At 48.1% G+C, this 21,739-nt stretch overlaps 1 protein-coding gene across 1 annotated transcript in view; it reads right to left on the reverse strand.

Annotated features, from left to right (window-relative positions):
- LOC121536419 (fibronectin) overlaps window positions 1-21,739 on the reverse strand; it is a 106,162-nt gene that overhangs the window by 38,931 nt on the left and 45,492 nt on the right. Inside the window, exons 19-30 of the mRNA XM_045206760.1 lie at window positions 21,177-21,455; window positions 20,711-20,974; window positions 20,261-20,355; window positions 19,919-20,087; window positions 15,880-15,966; window positions 15,306-15,497; window positions 13,067-13,339; window positions 10,744-10,935; window positions 10,217-10,306; window positions 9,847-10,113; window positions 8,673-8,789; window positions 8,059-8,223 (exon numbers count right to left, since the gene is read on the reverse strand). Of these exons, the coding sequence (XP_045062695.1) occupies window positions 8,059-8,223; window positions 8,673-8,789; window positions 9,847-10,113; window positions 10,217-10,306; window positions 10,744-10,935; window positions 13,067-13,339; window positions 15,306-15,497; window positions 15,880-15,966; window positions 19,919-20,087; window positions 20,261-20,355; window positions 20,711-20,974; window positions 21,177-21,455 (2,190 nt within the window). The remainder of the gene's footprint in view (window positions 1-8,058; window positions 8,224-8,672; window positions 8,790-9,846; window positions 10,114-10,216; window positions 10,307-10,743; window positions 10,936-13,066; window positions 13,340-15,305; window positions 15,498-15,879; window positions 15,967-19,918; window positions 20,088-20,260; window positions 20,356-20,710; window positions 20,975-21,176; window positions 21,456-21,739) is intronic.

Below are 21,739 nucleotides of genomic sequence, written 5' to 3' on the forward strand. Positions count from 1 at the left end.
TATCTACAGAGAGAGGAGAGGAGACTCAATATCTACAGAGAGAGGAGACTCAATATCTACAGAGAGAGGAGACTCAATATCTACAGCGAGAGGAGACTCAATATCTACAGCGAGAGGAGACTCAATATCTACAGAGAGAGGAGACTCAATATCTACAGAGAGAGGAGACTCAATATCTACAGCGAGAGGAGACTCAATATCTACAGAGAGAGGAGACTCAATATCTACAGCGAGAGGAGACTCAATATCTACAGAGAGAGGAGACAATATCTACAGAGAGAGGAGACTCAATATCTACAGAGAGAGGAGACTCAATATCTACAGAGAGAGGAGACTCAATATCTACAGAGAGGAGACTCAATATCTACAGAGAGGAGACTCAATATCTACAGAGAGGAGACTCAATATCTACAGCGAGAGGAGACTCAATATCTACAGAGAGAGGAGACTCAATATCTACAGAGAGGAGACTCAATATCTACAGCGAGGAGACTCAATATCTACAGAGAGAGGAGACTCAATATCTACAGAGAGAGGAGACTCAATATCTACAGCGAGAGGAGACTCAATATCTACAGAGAGGAGACTCAATATCTACAGCGAGGAGACTCAATATCTACAGAGAGAGGAGAGGAGACTCAATATCTACAGCGAGAGGAGACTCAATATCTACAGAGAGGAGACTCAATATCTACAGAGAGAGGAGAGGAGACTCAATATCTACAGAGAGAGGAGACTCAATATCTACAGAGAGAGAGAGGAGACTCAATATCTACAGCGAGAGGAGACTCAATATCTACAGAGAGAGGAGACTCAATATCTACAGAGAGAGGAGACTCAATATCTACAGAGAGGAGACTCAATATCTACAGAGAGAGGAGACTCAATATCTACAGCGAGAGGAGAGGAGACTCAATATCTACAGAGAGGAGACTCAATATCTACAGAGAGAGGAGAGGAGACTCAATATCTACAGCGAGAGGAGACTCAATATCTACAGAGAGAGGAGACTCAATATCTACAGCGAGAGGAGACTCAATATCTACAGAGAGAGGAGACTCAATATCTACAGAGAGAGGAGACTCAATATCTACTGTGATGTCACGAGAGGCTGTGTCCTGGAGGGACGTTACATCCCCCTGAGGTGGCTGCAAACCCAGACAGCTATGGCTCCATCTGCTGGTATGGTCGGGAACTCCACCCCTCTATGGCCAATCTTCCCACGCAGCTGAAACAAATGAGGAGCTGATGAGCTGAAGGTTTGGGAAGGGAAGAGACACTGAGGGGGTGTGTGGGGGGTGAAGAAACACAGTCTCCAACCTGGGCTCTCTGGAGGACAAGAGTGCTGCACGTCCCCTTCCATGAGGAATATAAGGATTTGGAGATACTTACCTTTGGGAAATACTCACCTTTGGATATATGCACCTGTGGAAATACGTGAGAGACATTTGGAAGGACTTTTTGCTGGGTTGGCCACTAGCTGCAACGTGGACTACAGTAAGGCTGGGGAAAAGTTATCTGAGCGAGTGAGAATTATGATTTTGGATGTGGAAGAGACATCCCTGAACTGTTAACCCTTAAAGAGCCACAAGAGAACAGAATTTTGTTATATTTTCGTTAATTTCCCAAGACCTATAATAAAATCCTTGTTTTGTTTGAACCTTGTCTCCTTAAACTACTTGAGCAATCCCGCTGAAAGCTGTGTAGCCTCTCGTGACGTCACAGATGGTGGAGAATATGGGCACGCTCAAGCGTTAATAGTGCATGTCAGAGGAGGATACCGAAGGTTTGATCACCCAGTTTTCCAAGTTGGCCGTAGGCTCCCCGCCCGACTGAAATGGAGGACATATTGAAAGCCCTTGTTGCTGGCCAGCAAGCCCAGATGCAAGCAAACGTGGCTCTCTTGGAGGAGCAAAAGAAAGCCAACCTTCTGAAGGCAGAGGAATTGCAGTTGCAGAGACAGAGGGTTGTCCAAAATACCCGCCCAATAAAGGCAAGTGACTTTATATCTAAGATGGGAGCTACCGATGACATTGAGGCATACCTGCATGCATTTGAGGCCACGGCCACTAGGGAAGCCTGGCCCAAGCAACAGTGGGTTGGTCTGTTAGCCCCCTTTCTAACCGGGAATCGCTGAATGCTGTCCGGGACCTGGGCCCTGACCAGGTTACTGACTATGATGCCCTGAAGTCTGAGATCCTCAGCAGATATGGACTCACAAAGTTTGGTATGGCCCAGCGCTTTCACAGCTGGACCTTCCAACCAGACCAACCTCCTCGGGCGCAGATGCATGAACTTGTCCGAATCGCAAGGAAATGGCTGGATCCGCAGAGGAATACAGCAGCGGCGGTGGTGGAGGCCGTTGTGGTGGATCGGTTACCTACGCGCCCTGCCTTATGAGGCAAAACGGTTCATCAGTCAACAGGCCTTGACCACGGCTGATCTGACCGTGGAAGCTGTGGAAAAGTACCAGGCCACAGCGGAGATGCTGAATGCTTCCCGAAAAAGACCCCAGGAGTGCGGCCCCACCACAAAGGGGAAGAACCCGTCCAAAGGACCCCAAGGTCTCGAACCCAGCCACGTCAGGACTTATCCCGGCTCCAGGGGAGCCAGAAACCAGGCGGGTCCAAGAAGAGTACACCAGGAGGGGGGAAACTCGACAGTGTTACCGGTGTGGGGAGATGGGACATATCTCCTGGCAGTGTGGGAAACCAGCCGATGAACCTATGCCCACTGCGGAGTCCTCCAGCTCAGCACCCACACACCGTTTTGCCTCGCTCTTGGGAGTCGTAGATGGCGGCCCAGATCGACCCCCCACCTGCCCGGTAACTGTGAATCACCATGATGTGGAGGCCTTACTGGATTCTGGTAGCCGGGCCACCCTGGTGCGTAAGGATTTGGTGGGCCCAACGTGTCTGACCCCGGGGAAAGTCCTCCCAGTTTCCTGTGTCCATGGGGACACCAGAGAATACCCCATTACTGAACTTACAATGACCAGCACACGGGGAACCATACACACGACGGCGGGGGTGGTTGATTCCCTCCCCGTCCCTGTCCTAATTGGACGAGACTGCCCAGCCTTTTACCCACTCTGGAGAGAGTCTCAGGAGAGGATAACCCGAGTACCTCGGAAACGGAGAGGCAAGACTCATCCTGGGAAGGCTCCGGTGCAATCCTCCGATTACTCACTCCCGCCCGGGCTCTGATAGGGATGGCAGGTGCCCAGACCGACACAGAGACGGAGCTACAGAATCTGGACAAAGAACTGTCTGGTCTGAAGGGGACCGCTGAGAGGTATCGTTTGTTAAAGCAACAGTTAGACATGAAGACAGAAGAGTTAGATATCCTCCAACCTAAACTCCAACAGAGCTCCTTCCATAAGCAACAGGAGGAGCTGGAGAGGCTGCGCAGGACCATCGAGGAGTGTGAGGAGACCCTGCGCAGTAGTAAGGAGGTCCAGAAGAAGGCAGAGGAGAAGTACAAGGTGTTGGAGAACAAGATGAAGAATGCGGAGGCAGAGAGAGAGAAGGAACTGAAAGCTGCTCAACAGAAGCTAAACTCTGCTAAAACCAAGGCTGATGCGTTCAGTAAGAAACTCAAGGAGAGACAACAGGAGGCTGAGTCCCTGGTCCTAGAGGTGGAGGAGTTGAAGAGAGAGCAGGCTGGCAAGCACCACGGCAATGCGGACGCCTCTCTCGGCGTGATGCCTTCTTCGCTGCCTTTACCCCGACGAGGACGTCGGTCCCGAGGAGGGGATGTGTGATGTCACGAGAGGCTGTGTCCTGGAGGGACGTTACATCCCCTGAGGTGGCTGCAAACCCAGACAGCTATGGCTCCATCTGCTGGTATGGTCGGGAACTCCACCCTCTATGGCCAATCTTCCCACGCAGCTGAAACAAATGAGGAGCTGATGAGCTGAAGGTTTGGGAAGGGAAGAGACACTGAGGGCTGTGTGGGGGGTGAAGAAACACAGTCTCCAACCTGGGCTCTCTGGAGGACAAGAGTGCTGCACGTCCCCTTCCATGAGGAATATAAGGATTTGGAGATACTTACCTTTGGGAAATACTCACCTTTGGATATATGCACCTGTGGAAATACGTGAGAGACATTTGGAAGGACTTTTTGCTGGGTTGGCCACTAGCTGCAACGTGGACTACAGTAAGGCTGGGGAAAAGTTATCTGAGCGAGTGAGAATTATGATTTTGGATGTGGAAGAGACATCCCTGAACTGTTAACCCTTAAAGAGCCACAAGAGAACAGAATTTTGTTATATTTTCGTTAATTTCCCAAGACCTATAATAAAATCCTTGTTTTGTTTGAACCTTGTCTCCTTAAACTACTTGAGCAATCCCGCTGAAAGCTGTGTAGCCTCTCGTGACGTCACACTACAGAGAGAGGAGACTCAATATCTACAGAGAGAGGAGACTCAATATCTACAGCGAGAGGAGACTCAATATCTACAGAGAGAGGAGACTCAATATCTACAGCGAGAGGAGACTCAATATCTACAGAGAGAGGAGACTCAATATCTACAGAGAGAGGAGACTCAATATCTACAGAGAGGAGACTCAATATCTACAGAGAGAGGAGACTCAATATCTACAGAGAGAGGAGAGGAGACTCAATATCTACAGCGAGAGGAGACTCAATATCTACAGAGAGAGGAGACTCAATATCTACAGAGAGAGGAGACTCAATATCTACAGCGAGAGGAGACTCAATATCTACAGAGAGGAGACTCAATATCTACAGCGAGGAGACTCAATATCTACAGCGAGGAGACTCAATATCTACAGAGAGAGGAGAGGAGACTCAATATCTACAGCGAGAGGAGAGGAGACTCAATATCTACAGCGAGGAGACTCAATATCTACAGAGAGAGGAGACTCAATATCTACAGAGAGAGGAGAGGAGACTCAATATCTACAGCGAGAGGAGACTCAATATCTACAGAGAGGAGACTCAATATCTACAGAGAGAGGAGAGGAGACTCAATATCTACAGAGAGAGGAGACTCAATATCTACAGAGAGAGAGAGGAGACTCAATATCTACAGCGAGAGGAGACTCAATATCTACAGAGAGAGGAGACTCAATATCTACAGAGAGAGGAGACTCAATATCTACAGAGAGAGGAGACTCAATATCTACAGAGAGAGGAGACTCAATATCTACAGCGAGAGGAGAGGAGACTCAATATCTACAGAGAGAGGAGAGGAGACTCAATATCTACAGAGAGAGGAGACTCAATATCTACAGCGAGAGGAGACTCAATATCTACAGAGAGAGGAGACTCAATATCTACAGAGAGAGGAGACTCAATATCTACAGAGAGAGGAGACTCAATATCTACAGAGAGAGGAGACTCAATATCTACAGAGGAGAGGAGACTCAATATCTACAGCGAGAGGAGACTCAATATCTACAGAGAGAGGAGACTCAATATCTACAGCGAGAGGAGACTCAATATCTACAGAGAGAGGAGACTCAATATCTACAGCGAGAGGAGACTCAATATCTACAGAGAGAGGAGACTCAATATCTACAGAGAGAGGAGACTCAATATCTACAGAAGAGGAGAGGAGACTCAATATCTACAGCGAGAGGAGAGGAGACTCAATATCTACAGAGAGGAGACTCAATATCTACAGAGAGAGGAGAGGAGACTCAATATCTACAGCGAGAGGAGACTCAATATCTACAGAGAGAGGAGACTCAATATATACAGCGAGAGGAGACTCAATATCTACAGCGAGAGGAGACTCAATATCTACAGAGAGAGGAGACTCAATATCTACAGCGAGAGGAGACTCAATATCTACAGAGAGAGGAGACTCAATATCTACAGCGAGAGGAGACTCAATATCTACAGAGAGAGGAGACTCAATATCTACAGAGAGAGGAGACTCAATATCTACAGAGAGAGGAGACTCAATATCTACAGAGAGGAGACTCAATATCTACAGCGAGAGGAGAGGAGACTCAATATCTACAGAGAGGAGACTCAATATCTACAGAGAGAGGAGAGGAGACTCAATATCTACAGCGAGAGGAGACTCAATATCTACAGAGAGAGGAGACTCAATATCTACAGCGAGAGGAGACTCAATATCTACAGAGAGAGAGGAGACTCAATATCTACAGCGAGAGGAGACTCAATATCTACAGAGAGAGAGGAGACTCAATATCTACAGCGAGAGGAGACTCAACATCTACAGAGAGAGGAGACTCAATATCTACAGAGAGAGGAGACTCAATATCTACAGAGAGAGGAGACTCAATATCTACAGCGAGAGGAGACTCAATATCTACAGCGAGAGGAGACTCAATATCTACAGAGAGAGGAGACTCAATATCTACAGCGAGAGGAGACTCAATATCTACAGCGAGAGGAGACTCAATATCTACAGCGAGAGGAGAGGAGACTCAATATCTACAGCGAGAGGAGAGGAGACTCAATATCTACAGAGAGAGGAGAGGAGACTCAATATCTACAGAGAGAGGAGAGGAGACTCAATATCTACAGAGAGAGGAGAGGAGACTCAATATCTACAGAGAGAGGAGACTCAATATCTACAGAGAGAGGAGACTCAATATCTACAGAGAGAGGAGACTCAATATCTACAGAGAGAGGAGACTCAATATCTACAGAGAGAGGAGACTCCAATATCTACAGCGAGAGGAGACTCAATATCTACAGAGAGAGGAGACTCAATATCTACAGCGAGAGGAGACTCAATATCTACAGCGAGAGGAGACTCAATATCTACAGAGAGAGGAGACTCAATATCTACAGAGGAGGAGAGGAGACTCAATATCTACAGCGAGAGGAGACTCAATATCTACAGCGAGAGGAGACTCAATATCTACAGAGAGAGGAGACTCAATATCTACAGAGAGAGGAGACTCAATATCTACAGCGAGAGGAGAGGAGACTCAATATCTACAGCGAGAGGAGACTCAATATCTACAGAGAGAGGAGACTCAATATCTACAGAGAGAGGAGACTCAATATCTACAGAGAGAGGAGACTCAATATCTACAGCGAGAGGAGACTCAATATCTACAGAGAGAGGAGACTCAATATCTACAGAGAGAGGAGACTCAATATCTACAGAGAGAGGAGACTCAATATCTACAGAGAGGAGACTCAATATCTACAGAGAGAGGAGACTCAATATCTACAGAGAGAGGAGACTCAATATCTACAGAGAGAGGAGACTCAATATCTACAGCGAGAGGAGACTCAATATCTACAGAGAGAGGAGACTCAATATCTACAGCGAGAGGAGACTCAATATCTACAGCGAGAGGAGAGGAGCCAAGTCACAACCTGCTGAAGGCACAGCAGAAGTATACTTTCAGACCACATTATCAAACCAGGACAGGGTATAATGAAAAAAGGACTTTAAAAACAACATCTAACAATCCTGATCAATCAATCCCTTTTTAATAATAATAATAATAATAATAATAAATGCCATTTAGCAAACGCTGTTATCCAAAGCGACTTAATCAAGTGTAATGGCAATGGAACCCACAACATTAGTTTTACACCTACAGTAACCAGGCCTAGAGTCCAAAGAACAAGCAGAGGCAGGTAAGGAAAAACTCCCTAGAAGGAAGTTACATTTACATTTTAGTCATTTAGCAGACGCTCTTATCCAGAGCGACTTACAGTTAAGCGAGTGCATACATTCTTTTTTATACTGGCCCCCCGTGGGAATCGAACCCACAACCCTGGCGTTGCAAACACCATGCTCTACCAACTGAGCTACATCCCTGCCGGCCATTCCCTCCCCTACCCTGGACGACACTGGGCCAATTGTGCGCCGCCCCATGGGTCTCCCGGTCGCGGCCGGCTACGACAGAGCCTGGAAGTTAGGCAGGGGTGTCTCCATGTTAGTTAGGGAGGTCCCCATGGAAGGCAGGGGTGTCCCCATGGTAGTCAGGGGTGTCCCCATGGAAGGCAGGGGTGTCCCCATGGTAGTCAGGGGTGTCCCCATGGTAGTCGGGGGTGTCCCCATGGTAGTCAGGGGTGTCGTGTCCCTATGTGTACCTGTCTTGTGGATGACGTAGATGGGGGTGCTGGAGGCTGGGCTGTCCCCTCTGCCGGTCACAGCGTAGACTGTGATGGTGTAGTCAGTACCAGGCCTCAGGTTCTGGATGGTGGCGGTAGACTGGGAACCAGGGACAGTGAACTCTTTAGGGGTGCTGTGGCCACCTGGGGGTTGGGAGGGGTAACAGCAAACAATGCTATAGATAAAAAACAACATTCATATTGTGAAAAAGCTAAAGAATTGGTGAGCTCTCAAATTTCAATAAGACTGCATATGGTAAGGTGCTCTTTGGTTTGCCAGACTTGTGAAATTGATGACAATCACATTAGCAATCGAAGGCTTGCTAAGCTACCAGACTTTCTGTGGCTGATCATAGCAGTGCAAGCTAACTCACCTGACTGCAAGCTAACTCACCTGACTGCAAGCTAACTCACCTGACTGCAAGCTAACTCACCTGACTGCAAGCTAACTCACCTGACAGGTCAGACTCTCCATGGTGATCATAGCAGTACCTCACAATAACAGGCTAGACTAGTTAACGGTAGACTAGTTAAGGATAGTCTAGTTAAGGGTAGACTAGTTAAGGCCAGGCTAGTTAACGTACCGGACAGACCTGACTCTCCATGGGTGATCCTGTAGTACCTCACGGTAACAGAGGGGGCGTCCCAGCGGATTGTGATGCTGGTGGGGGAGGACGACACTACCTCCAGGTCAGTAGGAGAGTCAGAGACTAGGGGACACAACAAGGAGGAGGAAGCAGAGACAGATGGTGAGAATGACAGAAACATTGAAATAAACCAAAAGGATCCCTAAAGACCAAATCAACCCCCGGCCCCTGGATTCCTGTGGAGAGCTGAGAGAATTGGATGGATGATGGCAACATTTTCCCGTGACCTATCAGAGGGCAAGTTGGAGCAACCACCATATTGGTTAGACACCTATCCAACCCTCTCAGATCTACATATGCCTTGGGAGTAGGAGCTATGGGTTGATCTGGGATTCAGGGGATGTGTGTAAAGTCAACAGGTCTTATCATAGGGGTAGGGAACCGGGATTGGCTGTCAACAGGTCTTATCGTAGGGGTAGGGAACCGGGATTGGCTGTCAACAGGTCTTATCGTAGGGGTAGGGAACCGGGATTGGCTGTCAACAGGTCTTATCGTAGGGGTAGGGAACCGGGATTGGCTGTCAACAGGTCTTATCGTAGGGTTAGGGAACCGGGATTGGCTGTCAACAGGTCTTATCGTAGGGGTAGGGAACCGGGATTGGCTGTCAACAGGTCTTATCGTAGGGGTAGGGAACCGGGATTGGCTGTCAACAGGTCTTATCGTAGGGGTAGGGAACCGGGATTGGCTGTCAACAGGTCTTATCGTAGGGGTAGGAAACCGTGATTTGCTGTCAACAGGTCTTATCGTAGGGGTAGGGAACCGGGATTGGCTGTCAACAGGTCTTATCGTAGGGAACCGGGATTGGCTGTCAACAGGTCTTATCGTAGGGGTAGGGAACCGGGATTGGCTGTCAACGGGTCTTATCGTACGGGTAGGGAACCGGGATTGGCTGTCAACAGGTCTTATCGTAGGGGTAGGGAACCGGGATTGGCTGTCAACAGGTCTTATCGTACGGGTAGGGAACCGGGATTGGCTGTCAACAGGTCTTATCGTAGGGGTAGGGAACCGGGATTGGCTGTCAACAGGTCTTGTCGTAGGGGTAGGGAATTGGCTGAAATGAAGGAAGCAATGAATCAAGGTAAACTTAAAGAGCGTGTGAAAAGTAAAGATGAGGTCGTACTGGTTTTCTGTTTTCCAGAGAGCGGCTTGCTGTCCTGCTGGCCGCTGACGGCATAGATATTGACGATGTATTCCGTCTCGGGGGTCAGGCCGGTCAGGGTGAAGTGGTTCCTGGATGGCGGCAGCCTCTCGTCCTTGGCCCGCCCGCCGCTGGTCATCTGGTAACGGATCCGGTAGCCGGTGATGATGGCGTTGGGGGCCTGCCAGTGCACCGTGAAGGAGTTGGTCAGGACCTCTGAGAACTGCAGACCGCTGGGGGAGTCCAGGGCTGAGGGTAGAAAACATAAATCAGGAGTCATTTAGGAAACATTTAAAAAAAGGACGGATACCAAAAACAGATACTAAAATCAAATAATTCAAGTGAAACTCACTCGTTTTGTGGGTGCCGACCAGAGGTGAGCTCTCCCTCTCTTCGTAAACGCACACCACACTCACCAGGTACTCCGTGTTGGAAATCAGGTCTAGAGGGACACACAGACAAGGATACACAGCATCAGTCGGTGACTAGTAGAAGCAAAACACTTAACAGTCATCAGGAATGTGTGTGTGTGTGTGTCCATGAGTGTGTGTGTGTGTGTGTGTGTCCAGTGTGTGTGTGTGTGTGTGTGTGTGTGTCCATGAGTGTGTGTGTGTGTGTGTGTGTGTCCATGAGTGTGTGTGTGTGTGTGTGTGTGTGTCCATGAGTGTGTGTGTGTGTGTGTGTGTGTCCATGAGTGTGTGTGTGTGTGTGTGTGTGTGTCCATGAGTGTGTGTGTGTGTGTGTGTGTGTCCATGAGTGTGTGTGTGTGTGTGTGTGTGTGTCCATGAGTGTGTGTGTGTGTGTGTGTGTGTGTCCATGAGTGTGTGTGTCCATGAGTGTGTGTGTGTCCATGAGTGTGTGTGATCTCTGAGCCCTTACTCTTAAGAACCACGGTGTCGTCGTTCCCGCCGACGCTGCTTTCTGTGATGTCATCCTCGTCATCGATGGGGTGGTAGCGAATCACGAAGCTGTTTATGTCAGCGGGGTCAGGAACCACAGGAGCTGTCCAGGTCACCTGCATACGGTCAGGACCCACCTCAGGGAAACCCAGGTTAGTAGGGGGAGGAACAGCTGTGGGACAAAGAGATATCAGGTATTACGGTCAGGACCCACTTCAGGGAAACTCACTTGTGTTGAAGAATTCAGATGTAGAAACAGTGGAGTGAGGTGGGGCAAACTAACACAGTAACATCCTGAACAGCATCACAAATGAATATGTCCCCAAACTAAAACCATAAGATCCTGAACAGATTCACAAATGATTCACCATGACACTACCATTACACTACCATTACACCACCATGACACTACCATTACACCATGAACCTACCATGACACTACCATTACACCATGAACCTACCATTACACCATCACACCATTACACTACCATTACACCATTACACTACCATTACACCATGACCCTACCATGACACTACCATTACACCATGAACCTACCATTACACCATCACACCATTACACTACCATTACACCATGACCCTACCATTACACTACCATTACACCATGACACTACCATTACACCACCATTACACCATTACACCATTACACTACCATTACACCATTACACCATGACCCTACCATTACACTACCATTACACTACCATTACACCATTACACCACCATTACACCATGACACTACCATTACACTACCATTACACCATGACCCTACCATTACACTACCATTACACCATGACACTACCATTACACCATTACACTACCATTACACCATGACATAAACACAAACAGTAATATGAGAGTCAGAGTCTCCCTCCCCTGATCTCCCTCCCCTGATCTCCCTCCCCTGATCTCCCTCCCCTGATCTCCCTCCCCTGATCTCCCTCCCCTGATCTACCTCCCCTGATCTCCCTCCCCTGATCTACCTCCCCTGATCTCCCTCCCCTGATCTCCCTCCCTGATCTACCTCCCTGATCTCCCTCCCTGATCTACCTCCCCTGATCTACCTCCCCTGATCTCCCTTCCTGATCTCCCTCCCCTGATCTACCTCCCCTGATCTCCCTTCCCTGATCTCCCTTCCCTGATCTCCCTTCCCTGATCTCCCTTCCTGATCTACCTCCTGATTACTCCCTGATCTCCCTTCCTGATCTACCTCCCCCTGATCTCCCTCCCCTGATCTCCCTCCCTGATCTACCTCCCTGATCTACCTCCCCTGATCTCCCTCCCTGATCTCCCTCCTGATCTCCCTTCCTGATCTCCCTTCCTGATCTACCTCCCCCTGATCTACCTCCCTGATCTACCTCCCCTGATCTCCCTTCCTGATCTACCTCCCTGATCTACCTCCCCTGATCTCCCTCCCCTGATCTCCCTTCCCTGATCTCCCTCCCCTGATCTCCCTCCCTGATCTACCTCCCCTGATCTCCCTCCCCTGATCTACCTCCCCTGATCTACCTCCCCTGATCTCCCTTCCCTGATCTCCCTCCCCTGATCTACCTCCCCTGATCTCCCTTCCCTGATCTCCCTTCCCTGATCTCCCTTCCCTGATCTCCCTTCCCTGATCTACCTCCCTGATCTCCCCCCTGATCTTCTTCCCCTGATCTCCCTTCCCTGATCTACCTCCCCTGATCTCCCTCCCCTGATCTACCTCCCCTGATCTACCTCCCCTGATCTACCTCCCCTGATCTCCCTCCCCTGATCTCCCTCCCCTGATCTCCCTTCCCTGATCTACCTCCCCTGATCTACCTCCCCTGATCTACCTCCCCTGATCTCCCTTCCCTGATCTCCCTTCCCTGATCTCCCTTCCCTGATCTCCCTTCCCTGATCTACCTCCCCTGATCTACCTCCCCTGATCTACCTCCCCTGATCTCCCTTCCCTGATCTACCTCCCCTGATCTACCTCCCCTGATCTCCCTCCCCTGATCTCCCTTCCCTGATCTACCTCCCTGATCTACCTCCCCTGATCTACCTCCTGATCCTCCCCTGATCTCCCTTCCCTGATCTCCCTCCCCTGATCTACCTCCCCTGATCTCCCTCCCCTGATCTCCCTTCCCTGATCTCCCTCCCCTGATCTCACTGATCTACCTCCCCTGATCTCCCTTCCCTGATCTCCCTCCCCTGATCTCACTGATCTACCTCCCCTGATCTCCTCCAGTCCCCTAGTGAAAGTGTTCATCAACCCACTTCACTAGTATCTTTCAATCCATGAAAATTCGTATTCCTATAATGATTACCAGTTTGCTGTGTGAGCGTGGTGGGTTCGCTCTCTCCGCTCTCTGTGACGGTGATGACTGAGATGTCATAGTCGATGCCGGGCTCCAGTCCGTGCACGGTGTAATACCCGGTGGTGGCCTCCACCATGTCCTCGAATATGGGCACGCTCTCCCCGGCCGCCGTCACCGTGATACGGTAGCCGGTGACCGCCGTATAGTTCAGCGGGTTCCACTTCAGGCCGATAGTCGTGTCGGTGACGTCGACGAAGTTGAGGTCCGTTAGCCGGGGCACGTCTAGTAGTGGGTTAGAGAGGGAGGGGAGGATCGCAGAGGCCGGCCGGACGGACGGACGGCACACAGCACAGAGACAAACAAGACAGACAGAAACAAGCAATGTCATGAGAAGGGCATTATTAAAGCATCTATAGGCTTTAATGAATGAGTGGCAATTATATGGGTTACCAGCTCAGGTGGTATAATGTGGTACCTCCATGGTTATGTTTATCCTATCACACTGTGTAGGGGTACTGGTATTGCACGCATTAATTGTATTCTAACTTGACATTCATGCGCAAATCTTTTAATTGACATCAATGAATGATTTAGTCCTGAGTTGTGCGTGTGGTCTGGCCAAGCAGGGCTGTAGCATCACTAACAGCATCACTAACAGCAGAGCTGCAGCATCACTAACAGCATCACTAACAGCAGGGCTGCAGCATCACTAACAGCATCACTAACAGCAGAGCTGCAGCATCATTAACATCATCACTAACAGCAGAGCTGCAGCATCACTAACAGCATCACTAACAGCAGAGCTGCAGCATCACTAACAGCATCACTAACAGCAGGGCTGCAACATCACTAACATCAGAGCTGCAGCATCACTAACAGCAGGGCTGCAGCATCACTAACACAAGGGCTGCAGCATCACTAACAGCATCACTAACCGCATCACTAACAGCAGGGCTGCAGCATCACTAACAGCAAGGCTGCAGCATCACTAACAGCAGGGCTGCAGCATCACTAACAGCATCACTAACAGCATCACTAACAGCAGGGCTGCAGCATCACTAACAGCAGGGCTGCATCATCACTAACAGCAGAGCTGCAGCATCACTAACAGCAGAACTGCAGCATCACTAACAGCAGGGCTGCAGCATCACTAACAGCAGGGCTGCAGCATCACTAACAGCAGGGCTGCAGCATCACTAACAGCATCACTAACAGCAGGGCTGCAGCATCACTAACAGCAGAGCTGCAGCATCACTAACAGCAGAGCTGCAGCATCACTAACAGCAGGGCTGCAGCATCACTAACAGCAGGGCTGCAGCATCACTAACAGCAGGGCTGCAGCATCACTAACAGCAGAGCTGCAGCATCACTAACAGCAGGGCTGCAGCATCACTAACAGCAGGGCTGCATCATCACTAACAGCAGAGCTGCAGCATCACTAACAGCAGAACTGCAGCATCACTAACAGCAGAGCTGCAGCATCACTAACAGCAGGGCTACAGCAGGGCTGCAGCATCACTAACAGCAGGGCTGCAGCATCACTAACAGCAGGGCTGCAGCATCACTAACAGCAGAGCTGCAGCATCACTAACAGCAGAGCTGCAGCATCACTAACAGCAGAGCTGCAGCATCACTAACAGCAGGGCTGCAGCATCACTAACAGCAGGGCTGCAGCATCACTAACAGCAGAGCTGCAGCATCACTAACAGCAGAGCTACAGCAGGGCTGCAGCATCACTAACAGCAGAGCTGCAGCATCACTAACAGCAGGGCTGCAGCATCACTAACAGCAGAGCTGCAGCATCACTAACAGCAGAGCTGCAGCATCACTAACAGCAGGGCTGCAGCATCACTAACAGCAGGGCTGCAGCATCACTAACAGCAGAGCTGCAGCATCACTAACAGCAGGGCTACAGCAGAGCTGCAGCATCACTAACAGCATCACTAACAGCAGGGCTGCAGCATCACTAACAGCATCACTAACAGCAGGGCTGAAGCATCACTAACAGCATCACTAACAGCAGGTTGTTATCTGGTTGTAGTGACATCACTGGGCATGTTAATAATACTAGCTAGCAATCTGTTGTCATAAGACATTGTAGGCTTTATATTACGGTGAGAAAGGTTGGAGTAAGAGAGATATGATGGAACCCTGCCGGACACTCCTGTCCACATTATCACATCATAATTCACAGGGCAGGGGTCATAGGGTCAAAGGTCACCTGACATTAGGCCACGCCCACACCTACCTTGAGTAACGGTGGTGGAGACAGGAACACTCTCCATGTCGTCTTTAACGGTGAAGACGCTGATGTTGTACTCCACGCCAGGGCTGAGGTTCTCCAGAGTGCACGAGGTCTCGCCCGCCTTCACAAACTCCTCCAGGCTGTTTCCTTGCTGCCCATTGGTCGGGGTGCCTGTCACTCTGTAGCCGGTGAGGTCTGATTGGATGGCATGGAGAACACGTGACAATGGACAGAGGATAGAGAGTGGACAGAGAAGTCAAATCAGTCATATAGTCCGGACATATAGTTTCCGTAATCTCTGTCCTAAATCCAGAAACCACAATCCTTCTTTTGAGCTTGGTCATATGAGGTGTGTTAGTATAAACACTGCATTGTGGGTATGTGTGTGACTCCGGGGTTGGGTTGAAAGCAAAAATACATATTTTTGTTACCTAGACTTTAAGTAAATGGACAATGGAAAATGTGCTGGCTTCGTCCCACTGGGGAGTGAGTGTGTGTGTGTGTGTGTTCTAACCTGGGGTGGAGGCTTCGTTCCACGGTGGAATGTGTGTGTGTGTGTGTGTGTGTGTGTTCTAACCTGGGGTGGAGGCTTCGTTCCACTGGACAGTCAGCTTTCCGGTGTCAGGGTGGGACTCCAGGTTGAGGTCAGTAGGAGGAGACAGGGCTGGAGGAGGACAAGAGGAACAAGATGAGATGATTCTATAAATTTACATCTCTCTTCCAAGCAACTGTCTCTGACTGGTATGGTTACTCACTACTATAACCTGGTCAGAATGGTTACTCACTACTATAACCTGGTCAGAATGGTTACTCACTACTATAACCTGGTCAGAATGGTTACTCACTACTATAACCTGGTCAGAATGGTTACTCACTACTATAACCTGGTCAGAATGGTTACTCACTACTATAACCTGGTCAGAATGGTTACTCACTACTATAACCTGGTCAGAATGGTTACTCACTACTATAACCTGGTCAGAATGGTTACTCACTACTATAACCTGGTCAGAATGGTTACTCACTACTATAACCTGGTCAGAATGGTTACTCACTACTATAACCTGGTCAGAATGGTTACTCACTACTATAACCTGGTCAGAATGGTTACTCACTACTATAACCTGGTCAGAATGGTTACTCACTACTATAACCTGGTCAGAATGGTTACTCACTACTATAACCTGGTCAGAATGGTTACTCACTACTATAACCTGGTCATAATGGTTACTCACTACTATAACCTGGTCAGAATGGTTACTCACCACTATAACCTGGTCATAATGGTTACTCACCACTATAACCTGGTCAGAATGGTTACTCACTACTATAACCTGGTCAGAATGGTTACTCACCACTATAACCTGGTCATAATGGTTACTCACTACTATAACCTGGTCAGAATGGTTACTCACTACTATAACCTGGTCAGAATGGTTACTCACTACTATAACCTGGTCAGAATGGTTACTCACTACTATAACCTGGTCAGAATGGTTACTCACTACTATAACCTGGTCAGAATGGTTACTCACTACTATAACCTGGTCAGAATGGTTACTCACTACTATAACCTGGTCATAATGGTTACTCACTACTATAACCTGGTCAGAATGGTTACTCACTACTATAACCTGGTCAGAATGGTTACTCACTACTATAACCTGGTCAGAATGGTTACTCACTACTATAACCTGGTCAGAATGGTTACTCACCACTATAACCTGGTCAGAATGGTTACTCACTACTATAACCTGGTCAGAATGGTTACTCACCACTATAACCTGGTCAGAATGGTTACTCACCACTATAACCTGGTCAGAATGGTTACTCACCACTATAACCTGGTCAGAATGGTTACTCACTACTATAACCTGGTCAGAATGGTTACTCACTACTATAACCTGGTCAGAATGGTTACTCACCACTATAACCTGGTCAGAATGGTTACTCACTACTATAACCTGGTCAGAATGGTTACTCACTACAATAACCTGGTCAGAATGGTTACTCACTACAATAACCTGGTCAGAATGGTTACTCACTACAATAACCTGGTCAGAATGGTTACTCACTACAATAACCTGGTCAGAATGGTTACTCACTACAATAACCTGGTCAGAATGGTTACTCACTACAATAACCTGGTCAGAATGGTTACTCACTACAATAACCTGGTCAGAATGGTTACTCACTACAATAACCTGGTCAGAATGGTTACTCACTACTATAACCTGGTCAGAATGGTTACTCACTACTATAACCTGGTCAGAATGGTTACTCACTACTATAACCTGGTCAGAATGGTTACTCACTACAATAACCTGGTCAGAAAGGTTACTCACTACTAAAACCTGGTCAGAACTGATGAAGAGGAACAACAAGAGGAAAAAGGAACAGGAAGAGATTTCTGACGTCCCTGATCCAGATGCAACTCTTTTGGGGTAATATACGGTTACTCAATAGAATGGTGTGGTTAAATTGCAACACACATTTCCTTTATAAAAATAGTAGATATGCTAAGGTCACGTTACTGTTCTTAATAATTGGATTTAAGGTCAACTAAGTTGAGCAACTCAGCCAAGGAAACAAAGTAGATTTAAAGTCAATAGAATTGCCTGGTCAAATAGAGACATTCTAACTAACTACAGTTGAAGTCGGAAGTTTACATACACCTTAGCCAAATACATTTAAACTCAGTTTTTCACAATTCCTGACATTTAATCCTAGTAAAAATTCCCTGTCTTAGGTCAGTTAAGATCACCACTTTATTTTAAGAATGTGAAATGTCAGAATAAAAGTAGAGAGAATGATTTATTTCAGCTTTTATTTATTTCATCACATTCCCAGTGGGTCAGAAGTTTGCATACACTCAATTAGTATTTGGTAGCATTGCCTTTAAATTGTTTAACTTGGGTCAAACGTTTCGGGTAGTCTTCCACAAGCTTCCCACATTAAGTTGGGTGAATTTTTGCCCATTCCTCCTGACAGAGCTGGTGTAACTGAGTCAGGTTTGTAGGCCTCCTTGCTCGCACACACTTTTTCAGTTCTGCCCACACATTTTCTATAGGATTGAGGTCAGGGCTTTGTGATGGCCACTCCAATACCTTGAAATTTTTTGTCTTTAAGCCATTTTGCCACAACTTTGGAAGTATGCTTGGGGTCATTGTCCATTTGGAAGACCCATTTGCAACCAAGCTTTAACTTCCTGACTGATGTCTTGAGATGTTGCTTCAATATATCCACATAATTTTCCTTCCTCATGATGCCATCTATTTTGTGGAGTGCACCAGTCCCTCCTGCAGCAAAGCACCCCCACAGCATGATGCTGCCACCCCCGTGCTTCACGGTTAGGATGGTGTTCTTCGGCTTGCAAGCACCCCCTTTTTCCTCCAAACATAACAATGGTCATTATGGCCAAACAGTTCTATTTTTGTTTCATCAGACCATAGGACATTTCTCCAAAATGTACGATCTTTGTCCCCATGTGCAGTTGCAAACCGAAGTCTGGATTTTTTATGGCGGTTTTGGAGCAGTGGCTTCTTCCTTGCTGAGCGGCCTTTCAAGTTATGTCGATATAGGACTCGTTTTACTGTGGATATAGATACTTTTGTACCGGTTTCCTCCAGCATCTTCACAAGGTCCTTTACTGTTGTTCTGGGATTGATTTGCACTTTTCGCACCAAAGTACGTTCATCTCTAGGAGACAGAACGCGTCTCCTTCCTGAGCGGTATGACGGCTGCGTGGTCCCATGGTGTTTATACTTGCGTACTATTGTTTGTACAGATGAACGTGGTACCTTCAGGCGTTTGGAAATTGCTCCCAAAGATGAACCAGACTTGTGGACGTCTACAATTGTTTTTCTGAGGTCTTGGCTGATTTCTTTTGATTTTCCCATGATGTCAAGCAAAGAGGCACTGCGTTTGAAGGTAGGCCTTGAAATACATCCACAGGTACACCTCCAATTGACTCAACTGATGTCAATTAGCCTATCAGAAGCTTCTAAAGCCAAGTCAACTTAGTGTATGTAAACTTCTGACCCACTGGAATTGTGATACAGTGAATTATAAGTGAAATAATTTGTCTGTAAACAATTGTTGGGAAAATTACTTGTGTCATGCACAAAGTAGATGTCCTAACCGACTTGACAAAACTATAGTTTGTTAAAAATACATTTGTGGAGTGGTTGAAAAACGAGTTTGAATGACTCCAACCGAAGTGTATGTAAACTTCCGACTTCAACTGTAGGTAACCAGGTCACAACTAGAGACATTCTAACTAACTATGTAACCAGGTCACAAATAAAGACATTCGAACTAAGTAACTAGGTCACAAATAGAGGCAAAAAAAATAAAACATGTTTTTGCCCAGGCTCGGATACGCTAGAAAACGGTTGTCGATGACCAACGCTCCAGGAATATTAAAAAGTCTAAGAAAAGTAGGGAACCTTTTGAGGCCAAAGTCATTATTCTCTGATTGATGGTGATGGAGAACATCATCTCTATCCTCTGTTCACTAACGTGTGGAGACCCAGCATAAGTAAAGCCTGATTTTTTACTGCACAAAGTTAGCAGTTGCTGACAAACCCAGACTAAGTCGTTATTCTCGGACTTACGTGTGACTACGCGCCGTGTGATTGGGTTGTCCTGCTCCTGTCCGTTGACGATTGGCTGAACGCTGTAGGTGTACTCAACCCCGGGGGTCAGGCCTGAGATGTAGATGCTGCCTGAGTTAGAGGTCACATCTCTGGGGGCCTCGCCTCCATGACTGGGCCTCACCGTCAGCTACATGGGGAGACCGAGCGACAGAGACACAGAGACACACACACACAAAACTGAAGAGTTACGAGGTTAGCCCTTTCCCAGGATCACAGGAGCCAGAGCACTACTCTAGTGTGACATAGATGGACCTGTGTGTGTGTGTGTGTGTGTGTGTGTGTGTGTGCGTGCGAGCATACCTTGTATTCCACTCGGGGCACGGGGGTCCAGGAGATGATGATGGAGGTGTCTGTGACATCAGTACTGAAGCGAGGGGTGTTGCCCATTAGCTGAGCTGGAGAGAACACACAGGGTCAGAGGTAAGGGGTTAGGGGTCAGGACTATTCAAACGAACAACGAACTCCCAAAGTCCTACCCCCCCCTGCTCAAAGCAGACCCTACTGTATGTTTATGACTCTGCCAAAACGCCTGGCCTTGACCTGGCTGGTCATACGTGTTTCATAGATGACCTATCAAATAACTTATTTTGCAGAACAATGACCTCTCAGACAGTTAGACCATAGGAGGCCTGAGAGAGAGAGGATGTGAAGATATTCAGCAACTCTTGGTAAAAAAAAAAATGTAATAATATTTTGAAGCAACAAACTAAAAACATGACAGTGAAGACCTAGAACAACAGTCTTACTCACTGGTGGAGAAGGTTCTGGAAGCTCCCTCACTGAGCGTATTGTCCTGCTCAGCGTGCAGAGTAGCGGTGTACTCTGTGTCTGGTTGGAGGTTGAGCAGGGTGTACTGAGACAGGCGGGCTGGCAGGCGCAGCAGTTTAGGGTTGGAGCCCTCCAGGGTCAGGAACAGACGGTATCCGGTGATGCGGGCCCGGGGGGACACCCACGCCATCAGAGCACTGTCCTCAGTTACGTTGGTGAAATGGACATCAGCAGGGGAATCAGGCTCTGTGGACAAAAAAGTGTGTGTTTGAGATCGACAAAGTTGCAGTAAGATTCACTCATCTTTCATCGACAATTCACCTTGCATCCAAAAAAAACAACTACTCATTATGTTTCCTTGCCTTGCCTCGCCGAGACTGTAGCACTAAATACATACAGTCCTAAGCTTATTGACACTGGTTTACGGAATACGTTTGCCTGTACTCACTGGTAGCCTGCTCTCCGACCAGTGGCTGGCTCTCCTCTCCTCCCTGGACGGTGTAGATGCTGAAGCGGTACGGGGTTCCGGGGGTCAGGTGGGTGACCTCTGCGTAGGCGTTGTGTGTGATGGGGAGCTGTAGCTCTGTCCGAGGGGTCCCGGCGGGGCCGACGGGGGCCACAGTCACTCTGTACCCGGACACGTCAGTTGGGGGCCCCGTCCAGGTGATGGTGATCTTCACGTCAGACACCTCGAAGAACTGCAGGTCTGTAGGAGACGGGACTTCCTCTGTGGAGAGGAAATAGGAAATGGACCTTAAGACATTGGTCGAGTTCCTGCCCCGACTACACATTGTAAGATGCATGACAGATCTTACAACGCCTGGATAGGCATTTTACATATCAGCTAACAACATATGTTATAGCAATCTGACGCCCGACTGCACAGTCCATGACGTGGCACGTAACCATTGGTTGAATCGATGTAATGCCAGCGCATTTAGTAGGGCAGGAACTGGACCAGTGCCAGCAAACAAGGTGTTCATTTAAAAACTGCCATCTCCATCTAACCCT

Source organism: Coregonus clupeaformis, chromosome 23, assembly GCF_020615455.1.
Source record: "Coregonus clupeaformis isolate EN_2021a chromosome 23, ASM2061545v1, whole genome shotgun sequence".
Classification (NCBI taxonomy): Eukaryota; Metazoa; Chordata; class Actinopteri; order Salmoniformes; family Salmonidae; genus Coregonus; species Coregonus clupeaformis.